At 32.5% G+C, this 13,169-nt stretch overlaps 1 protein-coding gene across 1 annotated transcript in view; it reads left to right on the top strand.

Annotated features, from left to right (window-relative positions):
* LOC132716944 (WD repeat-containing protein 97-like) overlaps positions 1–13,169 on the top strand; it is a gene marked incomplete at its 5' end in the record, with an annotated part of 51,760 nt that overhangs the window by 36,621 nt on the left and 1,970 nt on the right. Inside the window, 8 exon segments of the mRNA XM_060700287.1 lie at positions 2,131–2,301; positions 4,330–4,521; positions 5,892–6,251; positions 6,562–6,893; positions 7,486–7,635; positions 7,975–8,110; positions 11,632–11,903; positions 12,442–12,518. Of these exon segments, the coding sequence (XP_060556270.1) occupies positions 2,131–2,301; positions 4,330–4,521; positions 5,892–6,251; positions 6,562–6,893; positions 7,486–7,635; positions 7,975–8,110; positions 11,632–11,903; positions 12,442–12,518 (1,690 nt within the window).

Here is a 13,169-nt window from a genome sequence, read left to right as displayed (position 1 = left end):
TTTGTCAGGAAGGTTGTTTTGATGATATCTAGGTCAAGTTCGAAGATGGGTCATCTCCAGTCAAAAACTAGGTCACAGGAGCTAAAAATAGAAAAAGCTTGTTAACATTCTAGGGGCTGCAGTTTTCATCCAAATATTCTGGAATTTTGTCAGGAAGGTTGCTTAGATGATATCTACGTCAAGTTCGAAGATGGGTCATCTCCAGTCAAAAACTAGGTCACAGGAGCTAAAAATAGAAAAAGCTTGTTAACACTCTAATGGTTGCAGTTTTCATCCAAACATTCTGTAAATTTGTCAGAAAGGTTGTTTTGATGATTTCTAGGTCAAGTTCGAAGATGGGTCATCTTAGGTCAAAAACTAGGTCACAGGAGCTAAAAATAGAAAAAGCTTGTTAACACTGTAATGGCTGCAGTTTTCATCTAAATATTCTTGAAATTTGTCAAGAAGGTTGTTTTGATGATATCTAAGTCAAGTTGGAAGATGGGTCATCTCTGGTGAAAAACTAGGTCACAGGAGCTAAAAATAGAAAAGCTTGTTAACACATTAGGGGCTGCAGTTTTGATCCAAATATTCTGGAAATTTGTCAGGAAAGTTGTTTTGATGATTTCTAGGTCAAGTTCGAAGATGGGTTATCTCTGGTCAAAAACTAGGTCACAGGAGCTAAAAATAGAAAAAGCTTGTGAACACTCTAGTGGCTGCAGTATTGATTTAAATATTCTGGAAATTTGTCAGGAAGGTTGTTTTGATGATTTCTGGGTCAAGTTCGAAGATGGGTCATCTCAGGTCAAAAACCAGGTCACAGGAGCTAAAAATAGGAAAAGCTTGTTTACACTCTAGTGGCTGCAATTTTGATTCAAATATTCTGGAAATTTGTCAAGAATGTTGTTTTGATGTTTTCTGGGTCAAATGCTAAGATTGGTCATGTTCGGTCAAAAACTAGGTCACAGGAGCTAAAAATAGAAAAATCTTTTTAACGCTCTAGTGGCTGCAGTTTTGATCCAAATTTCCTGGAAATTGGTCAGGAAGGTTGTTTTGATGATTTCTAGGTCAAGTTTGAATATGGGTTGTGTCCGGTCAAAAATTATGTCACATTGCCCAAATATGGAAAAATCTTTATAACACACTAGAGGTCACATGTTTGACTCAGTTGTCATCAAACTTGGTCATGATGCTTGTTTAAGACATTGCTTGGATGCGGTTGTGTCAGGTGAGCGATCCAGGGCCATCATGGCCCTCTTGTTTGTATATTATGAACTATGGTTTTTGGTAATGAATAGCTTGAAACCTTTGCCGGTTATGGATAGTTAAATTGATGGTCCTCATTTAAATTTGAAAATTTAGCACATTGTATAGATATTTTACTAACATTCAACATGGTTGGTTATATTATCATTATATTGTTCTTGGTGTTTTTTCCAGTTTATTGTAGCCCATATCTTAGTTTCCATGTGCAAAAAATTCCCTTTATTTTTTATTTGAATCACACTCTATTTGTGGATTTTGCTTTTACAGTTCTGTATCTGTTTCCAAAAATCTTTCAAAACTGTATCTGTTGTAAGATGAATACTTACAAAAACCAGTTTGAGTTAAAAGTTGGCTTAATACAGCTAATTCCCTTTTGTTTTTAATGATTCTGTTATTTTTTTTGGAACACATATATATATTTAAACACATCTTTATATAAGTATTACTAAAAACAGTGTCAAATATTTACCTTTTTTATGCTCGAATTCTTGAACAATTAGATCCCCAGTTCTGAGAGTATTTTGATCAAAACCTCAAACTCATTTTAATTGGGTCAGTCCATTAAACTTGGTTGAATTGAGTCAGTCCATCAGACTTGATTGAATTGGGTCTGTCCATCCAGAATTGGGTCAGTCCATCAGACTTGGTTTCATTTGATCAGTCTGTCAGACTCAGTTTGAATGAGTCAGTCCACTAGACTCAAGTTGATTATCTTAATGCATGAGTGTATACCAGGTACAAGTTTACATGCTTGAACCAAATTTAAAGGGAAATGATCATGTTTCATGAAAGGTAATAGATATTATGTATACCACTGTAACTCTACTTGTATCACTCTGCAGATATTTAAGTCATTCAAACTATATTTATACCATTGTACTCAAGGACCGGGAGAGAGCTGAGAACATGGCCAAATTAATGGCTCAAAAGTCTAAAGCTCAGCTGGTTGAAAAATCAGTAAAGTTCAAACCAGAAAAGACAAAATCAGTTTCTGGAGTATCAGAAGCTGATGTGGATGAGACAGGTGTTAGAATAGAGAAGGAGGTTACTGTTGTGGTATGTAGGAGATATGACCAAATGTATAATAATTTACCTTCTACTGTAATCTTGTACACTCTTTTAACAGGATTTGTTATATACAGTTACAGCTTATATGCACATGTTTTATATCTTTGTTACTTTCTGTATGATATTAAGATAATTCTGTCTTGACCAGGTTCTCCTGCAGTTTCACATGTTATTTAAAATGTAAAATGAAGATCACTCAAATTAAAAAAAAATATATATATTGTCGCCTTAGTGCAATAACTGGTTAACTCCTATTAAGTTAAGAAGGACTTAACCCATTAGTGCTTTAAGGTGACTTTATAAGCTTGACAAGTCTAAGCTTTGGACATTATTACAATTTTAATCATATTATAAATTATATCAATACTATTGGAAGAACCTGTCTTACCAAATTATCTTTTATCATCATCTTTCTTCATTCTAGTTTTAATACTTCAATATGCTAATTAGTTCTGAATACTACTGCACATTTAATTATGTTACTCCTGTTCTGATACATTACAAATGATCAAAAATTAAATTATGACTATCACTAGATCTGAATACATTTTTTAATTAAATCATATGTAAAAACATATTTACTTCACAGTTTTCCCCTGGCAAATAAAGTTTTTAATGGATATTTAAATTAGTGTTGTTTTCAGCACCAGAATTGTTGGAAAAAAACTTACCATTATTTTATAATTATACAGCAGAACCAGAAAAATTATCCTTATACCTTGTTGCTTAACAACTGAAACAAATCACCAATTTCATTATTTCAGTCACTTCTAAAATAATCACTAGTTCTTTTCTAACTGCTGACAGTCTAATTCCCCTTTCACAACCTTTTCTTTTTTTCAATTTAAAATTAACACTCATATATATTTTAAATGAAAATTAATATAAAGTTTGGAATTAAGATTTGATTTCAGCTCTTGCAGCTTGCTATTTTAAGTAAAATTACAGTTTTTGAATTTGTTAGATATATAAAAATATCTTACCTTTAAAACACATAAAAATACATTATTAATTTTACAGGTGTAGAATACATTATAACATTTACAATGCTAGTTGTCTATAAGTGCACTATTATCTTGATATCATTGATATGCATGTAATTTAGTGAGCAAACATGAAAATACTGGTTTGATTTGCAAAAGTTTGTAAGGTCGAATTCTCCACCAGTAAAGCTGGAACGTAGCTATATGACTTATACTGTGTTGGTGTAACATAAAATCCAATCAATCAATCAAACAAACAAACAAAAGTTTGTTGCTTGTTGGTTTTTTTTGCAAAGATTTAAGGAAACAATTCTTAAGATATTTAGAGGTTTTTTAAAATGATGAATTTTATTTAATCTGCTAAATTTGTATAAAATGATTCTTGCTCTTCATTGAATTTCAAATAGTATTTTTTTTAATGAATTTAATAATCGAAATTCTAAAAAACTGACATTACAGTAGTATGGTCTGCTTGTACACATATTAATTAATTGCAGCAGAAAAGTGCTATAGTTCTATATACAGACAAAAGACAAAGGTCAAAATGCTCTAACTGCAGTAATGACTTTAAAAATCCATCAAAATGAATACATGTATTTGAAAAAAAGGAAGAAAAAAAAGAAACCAAAACATCTTGTCAATCGTTATTGAGTTCAATTCCACAATGTTTACAGTACTATACCTGTCCTGTGAATTGAAACCTGGCAATGCATACAAACCAGTTTTTTCATAGCAAGATAAGAACTTATTCAAATCAGCTTGCACCCAGATTGACACATTGTCTTTTTAAAAATGTCATATTTTGAAATTTGTTGCAAAAATCGGTCACAGAATTGTTGTAAAATTGCTCTTACACTTAATGATAATAAACTTATTAAAATTAAGAAGACTTATGATCATAATTTTAAACGGTATACATAACTGTTGAATCTGAGTGCAAGTGGAGTTGATAAGTTACACAAGAAAATATAGTAATATATATAACACTGGTATAAACAGATATTCTCACTTTATACACTGATATAATGCACAGAAAGGTGAGGGTGAGGAGGAGCTACTGGAGGAGGAGGAGGAGTTTGAGGACAGGGTAATGGAGATGGACTGGGGAGATGATGATGAAGATAATATATATAAAGAGAAGAGTAAGCTCTCTGACAAAGAAAGTACAAAAACGTCCCTTAAAAACAAGTTTGCTGATATAATGGCAAAACCGCCAACACCACAGGTATATAGGCCATTCATACAATTTGTAAAATGTATTTTTTTTCCTTTGGTTTTAATCTTAAATTTTTAAAATGATTTTTAACCATGTCTGTCAATTATTCAAAAATAGGTCAAAAAGCCTAAAAAACATATGATTTGAAATTCTTACATATAGATCATATGAAGCACTTCAAATGGAAAATCTTCAAAGACTGATAAAAAAATTTGCTCAGAACTTCATTCAAAATAGATCCTTTATGTGATTCTTAGCCGGTTTTGAGTGAAAAGTTTGCAACGCTTTTCAGTTTTGAGTCATATTGGACAGTGAATTAAAAAAAAATGATTCTGGTAAAAATGGGGTAAGGGAATGATGTGAAACATTGCACTAAAGTTTTTGGTCTGGACCTACATTAAATGATACACAAATTTCTGAAAAGATATTTCCAGTTCTCATGTCAAAAACCTCTGTGGAGCCCTTTATAAATTTATTTTGTAATTATAAATACATCTTGGGGCAAAAATAATTTCAGTGAACTATTAAGATGAATCTATCATGACTATAATGAAGTTTGTTTTAAGATAATGCAGAAATTATTAATACATGTTATGATGGAAGTCATTGATGTCAAGTTTTACAGGAAGCATAAAGTTGATCGTGCACCTGAAACCTCTTGTTACTATTCTATCTTCTCTCTAGTATACTTGACTGCCAGTAGTGCATGTAGTATATGCTTGCATGGTGCAAGCATACATATATATGTGATATTATATATATAATCTATATGATACATGTATATGTAGGTACAATATTATATACTCACATGCACAGAGTCGGTAAATAAAACACCATGCAAAGCACATTTTACACTTAATAGGTGATAGACTTTATTATAAGACTTATTTCATAATATTGTAATTATTTTGTTTCTAAGGTTTGATAAGTAAAGAAAAATAGGCAATAAATATTTGCTTATATGCATTTGTTTGATTCGACATTGACTTTCAATATTACATATTAAGTATATGATTTTACCAACCAGTTGTAGTATGAAGCTTCAGTATTAAGTCTTAGCTGCAGTTGTTTATAAGAATTATTTCTGATGCTATCATTTTGTTATTACGATAAGGATGTATTCAAGGACATGAATTTATAGACATTGAATGTTTAATATTTTTGAAACATTTAAAAAACTGTGGTTTCAGTACCAATACTTACAATTTTACGTTCTGCTTTTTAATTTTCTTTCAATTGTTAATACAGGCTTTAACTTGGCTTGTGAAAAAACAAATAGTTAAAATTCATTTAATTTGCAAAATGTCTTTACAGTTGAGTAGTTGTAGTTGAATAGAAAAAAAAGTTATTTGACTGTATATACTTTATAAAATATACAGGAAGAAGAGGAACCTCTAACTAAAGAAGAAACAATGATTTCCAAGGAGAAAACTATGGAATCATCAAAACAAACCTCGGACCTCAGTACAAAATCTACTCCGAGGGAGATCAAACCAACAAAACCCATCAAAAAGCTAGTATCACGACCACCACCACCTCCGCCACAACCCAAACCAAAATCGCCCTTACCGGCTGTCAAGAAAGCGCCATCGGAACAACGGGAAATAACTCGGGTAAAGACGCCTACTCCGACACCAACCACCCCTACACTTCCACGTGCAAGGACACCTTTACCTGGATTTATCACACAATTCAAAGGGGTTGAATGGTTTGAGAAGTACTTTCCAAATTGTGAAACAGTAAGTGCTTTTTCTATCCCAGCTTTTGCGTTATAACTTTTAAAAAGTACACATATTGAAGTTCTTGATTACCTGTTTTAAAAGTTTTTCTACCAGTCAGCATGTATGTTTTATGAATAAATTTATATGCTTGTCTCGACATGTAACAAAACTATTTGCTAACTGTATGAAAGTTTATTTCTTATGTTAAATCATTGTTTTATAAAAGAAAACATAATGCGCTTGATGATTATTTCAATTCCTATATACATGTAGTATATTGCAAGCTATCCATATGTTTCTCAGTTGTATTCTATTTTCATTTTTTCAGACAATGCCAAAACCATGGTCTCTGGAGAACTTTGTTGCTGCTTTAGTCAAACTGATAAAAACTGTGGACTATTCATACAAAATTGCCATTGTAGAAGCGTTATTAATGCTGCATGCTCAAGACGAGTTTGCAGACAATCTTTCCCATACAGTGATTAAAGCAATGTCTAGTGTGTTGAACCATCAGAAAGACTACCCAACATGTATGATAGAAGATCAGAGGAATTTTATCATAGTTTGTATCAAGGGCATGCAGAAATTGTTGACGTCACCTGATAAGGAATTTGTCACAGAATTATTGGTGCAATTTCTGGATGGAGACAAAGAAGTTAGGTGTGTAGGAATTCTGATACAAACTTACATGTTATATTAATTGATTACCAAGCAGTTCGAACTGTGTAACATCAGATGATTTTTGGTTTATACAGAATTTATTTTAGTTTGGTTGTGTAGGAAGCTTAAAGCTTATAGTCACACTCTCAAATTCGATCCTGGAACCAACCAATACTTAGCAATGAGTGTATATTTTAAGTTTCTTGCTCAAGGAAACAACAGCTCGCCCCTGACAGGGTTTGAACCTACATGGATAGTGGTCCTTAGATTACTAGTCTCATGTGTTAACCACTCAGCCATGCCGCCACATTAAATGTGTTTTTTAGTCTTAATTCCATGGATTTGTCAGGTCTTATACAAAAAGAAATCAGTGTTCTGATGTACATTAAAATTGCGGCAGGTCCAGAATATCTGTAAATAGGTTGTTAAAGTAGTAACAGGCTTTCAGATGTCACATTGATACAATGATGGTGAAATATCACTATAATAGCTTTACCAGTGGCAGAAGACCACTGATGCCCATGTTTATGAATTATTACAGGTACAAATGATATATTTAGGTTTGACTTACAAGATCATTGTTACATTACAGGGCAGTTGTCATAACTATCCTGACCTCTATTGGAATGCAGGATCAGCATAAATTCTTGCCGAAGGAGTTGGATTCCTGGGATATCTGGAACGTGGAGGAAGATGATCGTAAATCTGACCTCAGGAAGATGTGTCATCAGTGGCTAGATAGGTAAATGTTTTTTGTCACCAGTTGTTTATATGGAATACTGGAATTGTTAGAGAGAGAAAAAACTGTCTTGTGACAAGTGGCAAGAAAAGTAAATATTGGTTTATTAATGACATCATTAATGATACAGTTTTCAAATCTAAATATTTATGTCACTAGTGGTAAGATATATCTTAATTCTTGTGTCTCTGTTGGTGAAGTTTTGATATAAACATAGTCCTTTTCAGTTGCTACTGGTTCTATTTTTATATAAACATAGTCCTTTTCAGTAACTGTTGCAGATGCTACTGGTAAAACATTATGCTTAACGTTGGTAAAATTATGTTCTGTATCATTATACAGATGGATGACAACGTACAAATTGCATTTAGAAGATACGATTGACCGCATGAAGAAAGGGCAAAATATACATGGTCGTATGTCAAGAGATCAGTTCAAGAAAACACCATCAAATAAAAGCATACTGAGAAGATCAGTGGTATGTTATATTATGATAATGTTTCGAATTATTTTACGGGCAGTCCTGTTGCTCATCCTTAACTAATGTTGTTCAGTATACTTTGTAATCTGTACTGTGAGTCAGTATCTTTGAAAAGTGTAAGCAAATTTGAAGAGAAGGCATGGAGATAATTTTTGTTCCCTGTTACTTGTTGTCATAGATTTTTTATATTGACAGGATGTCCTTTGCCGAGTGTTTAGGTCATAAACTTCAAATCCCTTGCCTTTTACAGCTGTAGGTTTGAGCCCTGCCAGTGTCTTCAGATTCTTTCATATGAGAAAGCTATCCAGCTTGCTAATAGAACATAGGTGGTTCTACTCACATGCCCGTTTGCCACAGAGGGTGACCAGAAAAGCTGGAAAGTCGCCATATGACCTATATTTAGTTGGTGTGAGGTGATCTGTGTAATGATAATTCTAAATCTGATTCAAACAAAGTATAGAACTCTGTACTTTATTCAGTTGTTTTTGTTGGAAGAAAGAACAAGTTTTGATATGAATTTTCTGCTCTTCATTGTGTCTTTCTCTGTTTTTAGTGTGTGTTCTGTTATGTATATCGTCACCTTAGTGCAATAACTGATTAAATGCTATTAAATTTAGAGGGACTTATTCCGTTTTTGCACTATGAATTGTTTTCCTCAAGTGTATTTTGTTATTTTTTTATCTTTTGATGTGTTTTGTTTTTTCATTATTACTAGGGATCAGTAAGTATAGAAAGCTTTGCTACAAATGCGTGTAATATAGTTTGCTGATATATCTATTTTTAGACACAGAGTGCAAAATTATCTCTATTCATTTGCAATCCTTATTGATCATCAGAGAGAATGGGGTGGGGTATAATTTTTGAGCTAAACCTTTTTATATGACTTATTTAAGTACATTTATTATACATGTATATATGGACATTTATTTATTGTCAAATTAAAACAATTCAAATAAGCTGATGACCAATGAAAACACTTCCCTAGAATATTTTGTTTTATATCATCCGAGTCTTTATTCACATTTGATAAAAATTGTTCACTATCAGTGTTTTCTTTTTTTGATTTTTGTTTCATCTATACAACCTCATTTAAGTTATTATCATAATCCAATTATATCAAATTTCATATCTGAAAACCACCGCCAAATAAAGTTAAATTCTCTGATTTGACAAGGATATTTTATATTTAAAAGACACTCTGTAAAATGTCATTTTCTGCTTTCATCATGTAGAGATATGTAAAACATAAGCTTTACATCACAATGCATGTTTTAAACTTCAAATGCCTTTACTGTATGCTTTTAAGCTAAATGGTGTATTTTTACCAAGCAGTTTTGCTATGTAACTTTGTATAAATTTAACTACTGGTTGATGATATACATTTTACATTGCTATCAAATGCTTCAGCTATTGTATTTAAAAACAGTTTTAGAGATCATGCTTTGATATTATCCAGCTCAATATCAGTATTTTAACCACACTGTATGTTGTTATATTTCATTGTATTCATTAAAAGAATGTGTGTTGGTAATGAAAAAATATAGAGTATATATGTACCTCACTGGGTATTTGTTTCAGAATTTATTATCCTTCAAATGAGAGGTCAAATTAAACTATGATATCCTTGCCATGAGAGGAAAAGTCAAAGTATAATATGCTTATCATGAGAGGCCGAGTCAAAGTATAATATATCCTTGCTATGAGAGGCCAAGTCAAAGTTTAATATCTTATCTATGAGAGGCCAAGTCAAAGTATAATATATCCTTGCCATGAGAGGAAAAGTCAAAGTATAATATGCTTATCATGAGAGGCCGAGTCAAAGTATAATATATCCTTGCTATGAGAGGCCAAGTCAAAGTTTTATATCCTATCTATGAGAGGCCAAGTCAAAGTATAATATATCCTTGCTATGAGAGGCCAAGTCAAAGTATAATATGCTTATCATGAGAGGCCAAGTCAAAGTATAATATATCCTTGCTATGAGAGGCCAAGTCAAAGTATAATATATCCTTGCTATGAGAGGCCAAGTCAAAGTTTAATATCTTATCTATGAGAGGCCAAGTCAAAGTATAATATATCCTTGCCATGAGAGGAAAAGTCAAAGTATAATATGCTTATCATAGAGGCCAAGTCAAAGTATAATATATCCTATCTATGAGAGGCCAAGTCAAAGTATAATATATCCTTGCTATGAGAGGCCAAGTCAAGGTTTAATATCCTATCTATGAGAGGCCAAGTCAAGGTTTAATATCCTATCTATGAGAGGCCAAGTCAAAGTATAATATATCTTTGCTATGAGAGGCCAAGTCAAAGTTTAATATCCTATCTATGGGAGGCCAAGTCAAAGTGTAATATCCTTCCCATGAGAGGCCAAGTCAAAGTATGATATACTTGCCATGACAAGCCGAGTCAAAGTATAACATCCTTCCCATGAGAGGCTAAGTCAAATGAGAGGCCAAGTCAAAGTAGAATCCTTAATTACCATGAGAAGCCTAGTCAAAGAAGGGTATCCCAGTCATATCAGGCCAAGTCAAAGGATGATATCCTTGCCATGAGAGGCCAAGTCATAGCATAACATCCTTGCCATTAGAGGTCAAGTCAGAGTGTAATATCCTTCCAATGAGAGGCCAAGTCAAAGTATGATATCCTTGCCATGAGAGGCCAAGTCATAGCATAATATCCTTGCCATGAGAGGTCAAATCAAAGTATAATGAGAGGCCAAGTCAAAGGATGATATCCTTGCTATAAGAGGCAAAGAATAATATCACAGCCATGATGAGGAAGAAAGTGAATATTTAATATGGCCATGAGAGGTCAAGGCAATGTATGATATTGTGGCTGTGAGAAGGCTGGTGAAAATATATTATCCTTGCTCAGAGAGGGAAAGTCAATATATAATATCCTATCTCAATTAATTAAGGGAAGCCAGTGTATCATATCCTAGACGTGAATGGGCATGCTATTGTTAAATGTCTCTATCTCTTTTCATAAGAAAATACTAGTGAAAAAATATAATTATATCCTATTCATTGGAGAGGGAAGGGTTAAAAATATAATTTCTTTGCTGAGTTGTTTACTTGTTTCCATGTTTACTTCATAATAAATGCAATTTTTACCCCAGAAAGAATGATATAAATTTGTATATAAGTGATCGTTATTTGATTTCAAATCAAGCTGATTGAAATCAAGAATTGAAATTTATTAAAAGGTTTTCTATCAAGTTTTTGGGTCCTCAATGCTTCTGCATCATGATCATATTTAGACATTAGAATTATATCCAGTCAATACAAAGCATCTTTGAGAAAATTTGAAGATCAATATTTTTTGTTAAATTTGCAATAATGTGAAAGAGTTTAAAAGTCATTTGGTCAGCTCTTTACTACTAGCTATAAACTATAGAGATGTTACATGATCTGTTTGTATTTTACTGTATTGGTAATCAAGTTGCTGTTAGTGGTCTTCCGTACTTTTGCTATGATTTGCTATGATTGGCTAAAACCTGTAAATATATTTTGTAGGGTGTTGGAACAGATACAGGCATTACAGAAGATCAGGAAACTGTAACAACACTAGATGATGCTAAACGAGGGGTGACCGTCACGTTTGACAAGCCACCAGACCCCGCATTGTTAGACAATGCTAACTACATTGATGCCATCAACTATTTCTGTGACATGATGTTTGAGAAGGAGATGGAAACAATGAGAGCTCCCGGCAAACGTTTGCCAGGCTCTAAAGAGAATGTTGTACAAGCCAAAAACACCGTCCTTGTTTTACCCAAGATTCCTCAGTAAGTGTGAAATGAGCTAGTCTTTTTGTCTTTACTATCTTTTATTTGAGTAAGCGGGGTAAGCTGTCAGAATCTTATGTACTTTTATAGGTAAATTTTTACATGTAAACTAACATAAAGAGGACATTGAATCAGTGTATGTTAAATACCAAATTTTTTTAACAAGTTGACTAAAGTTATATTATGTAACCCTCTGGCTAGCATAATATTATTTAGTGAGTTAAATAAATTTGGTAATAAACTTACACCACTTCCATAAATTTCATAAAATCACATACCCAATCAAAAAAAGAAGAGTTTACAGTGAAATATATATATATAAAAGTCTTCATTGACAAACCAACAGTGAAACACTAACATTTTGCATGGTTTTATACTATGGTTGTATAAGGCAAATGATATCAAGTTTCGAAGTTATTTAATAAAAAATGTTTTTTTTTATATAATGGCTTTATTACACCACTGCACCATGGTTTATGTATAAAATATATTAAAATTTGTTGTCAAAATGTGTACATGTTGTGTACTATTGTTTCAGGAAACCAAGCTTGGTGCGACTTGGTGAAACTCATACAAGTCATTGTAGACCTCACAGAGAAACAAATCTTCATGTTGGTATGTACATTATGTTACGACGGCAATATTATTATGTTATTCTTGAACAAAAATATTTTCAAACTATAAAACCAAAAGGTTTTAAGGGGGAACAACATATCAAAACACCTGGTTACTTATATTTATTTAAACTACCAGTTTCAGGTAAGATATAGAGGATATTTGTTTAGTTCAGTGTAAGATCGGAATAATATTTCACCGAGTGAGCACCAAAAGGTATATTTCACGAGTGGCGCAGCCACGAGTGAAATATGAACTTTTGGTGTTCACAAGGTGAAATATATTTTGATCTTACACTAAACTAAACAAATTTTCTTTTTATTATATGCAAAGAAACGTTTTAAAAAGACATTAAACCTAATACTGAATGTAAAGCGCGCCAAATATAATACAACATGACGTCATTTACAACGTCATGTCATTAAGTTGGTACCCAGTACTGTGCACGCTGGTATTTCACTGAAACAACGTAAGGGGCTTTAATTCAAAACAGTGAAATTATCAAAGTGGTAATTTCACTGTTTCAAACAGTGAAATTACCAGTTTTATGTCACTGATATATTTCTATAAACCACCAAAAAGGATGTAGTAATAAATACCTTTTATCAGGTTTTGGTTTTTAAAATAAATTTTAGGAGAATCATAAATGGG

The sequence above is a fragment of the Ruditapes philippinarum genome, unplaced genomic scaffold (assembly GCF_026571515.1).
Source record: "Ruditapes philippinarum isolate M1 unplaced genomic scaffold, ASM2657151v2 ctg5844_1_1_1_1, whole genome shotgun sequence".
In the NCBI taxonomy this organism is placed as follows: Eukaryota; Metazoa; Mollusca; class Bivalvia; order Venerida; family Veneridae; genus Ruditapes; species Ruditapes philippinarum.
Note: the sequence above shows the minus strand (reverse complement) of the source record. Positions and strands in the feature narration are given on the sequence as shown.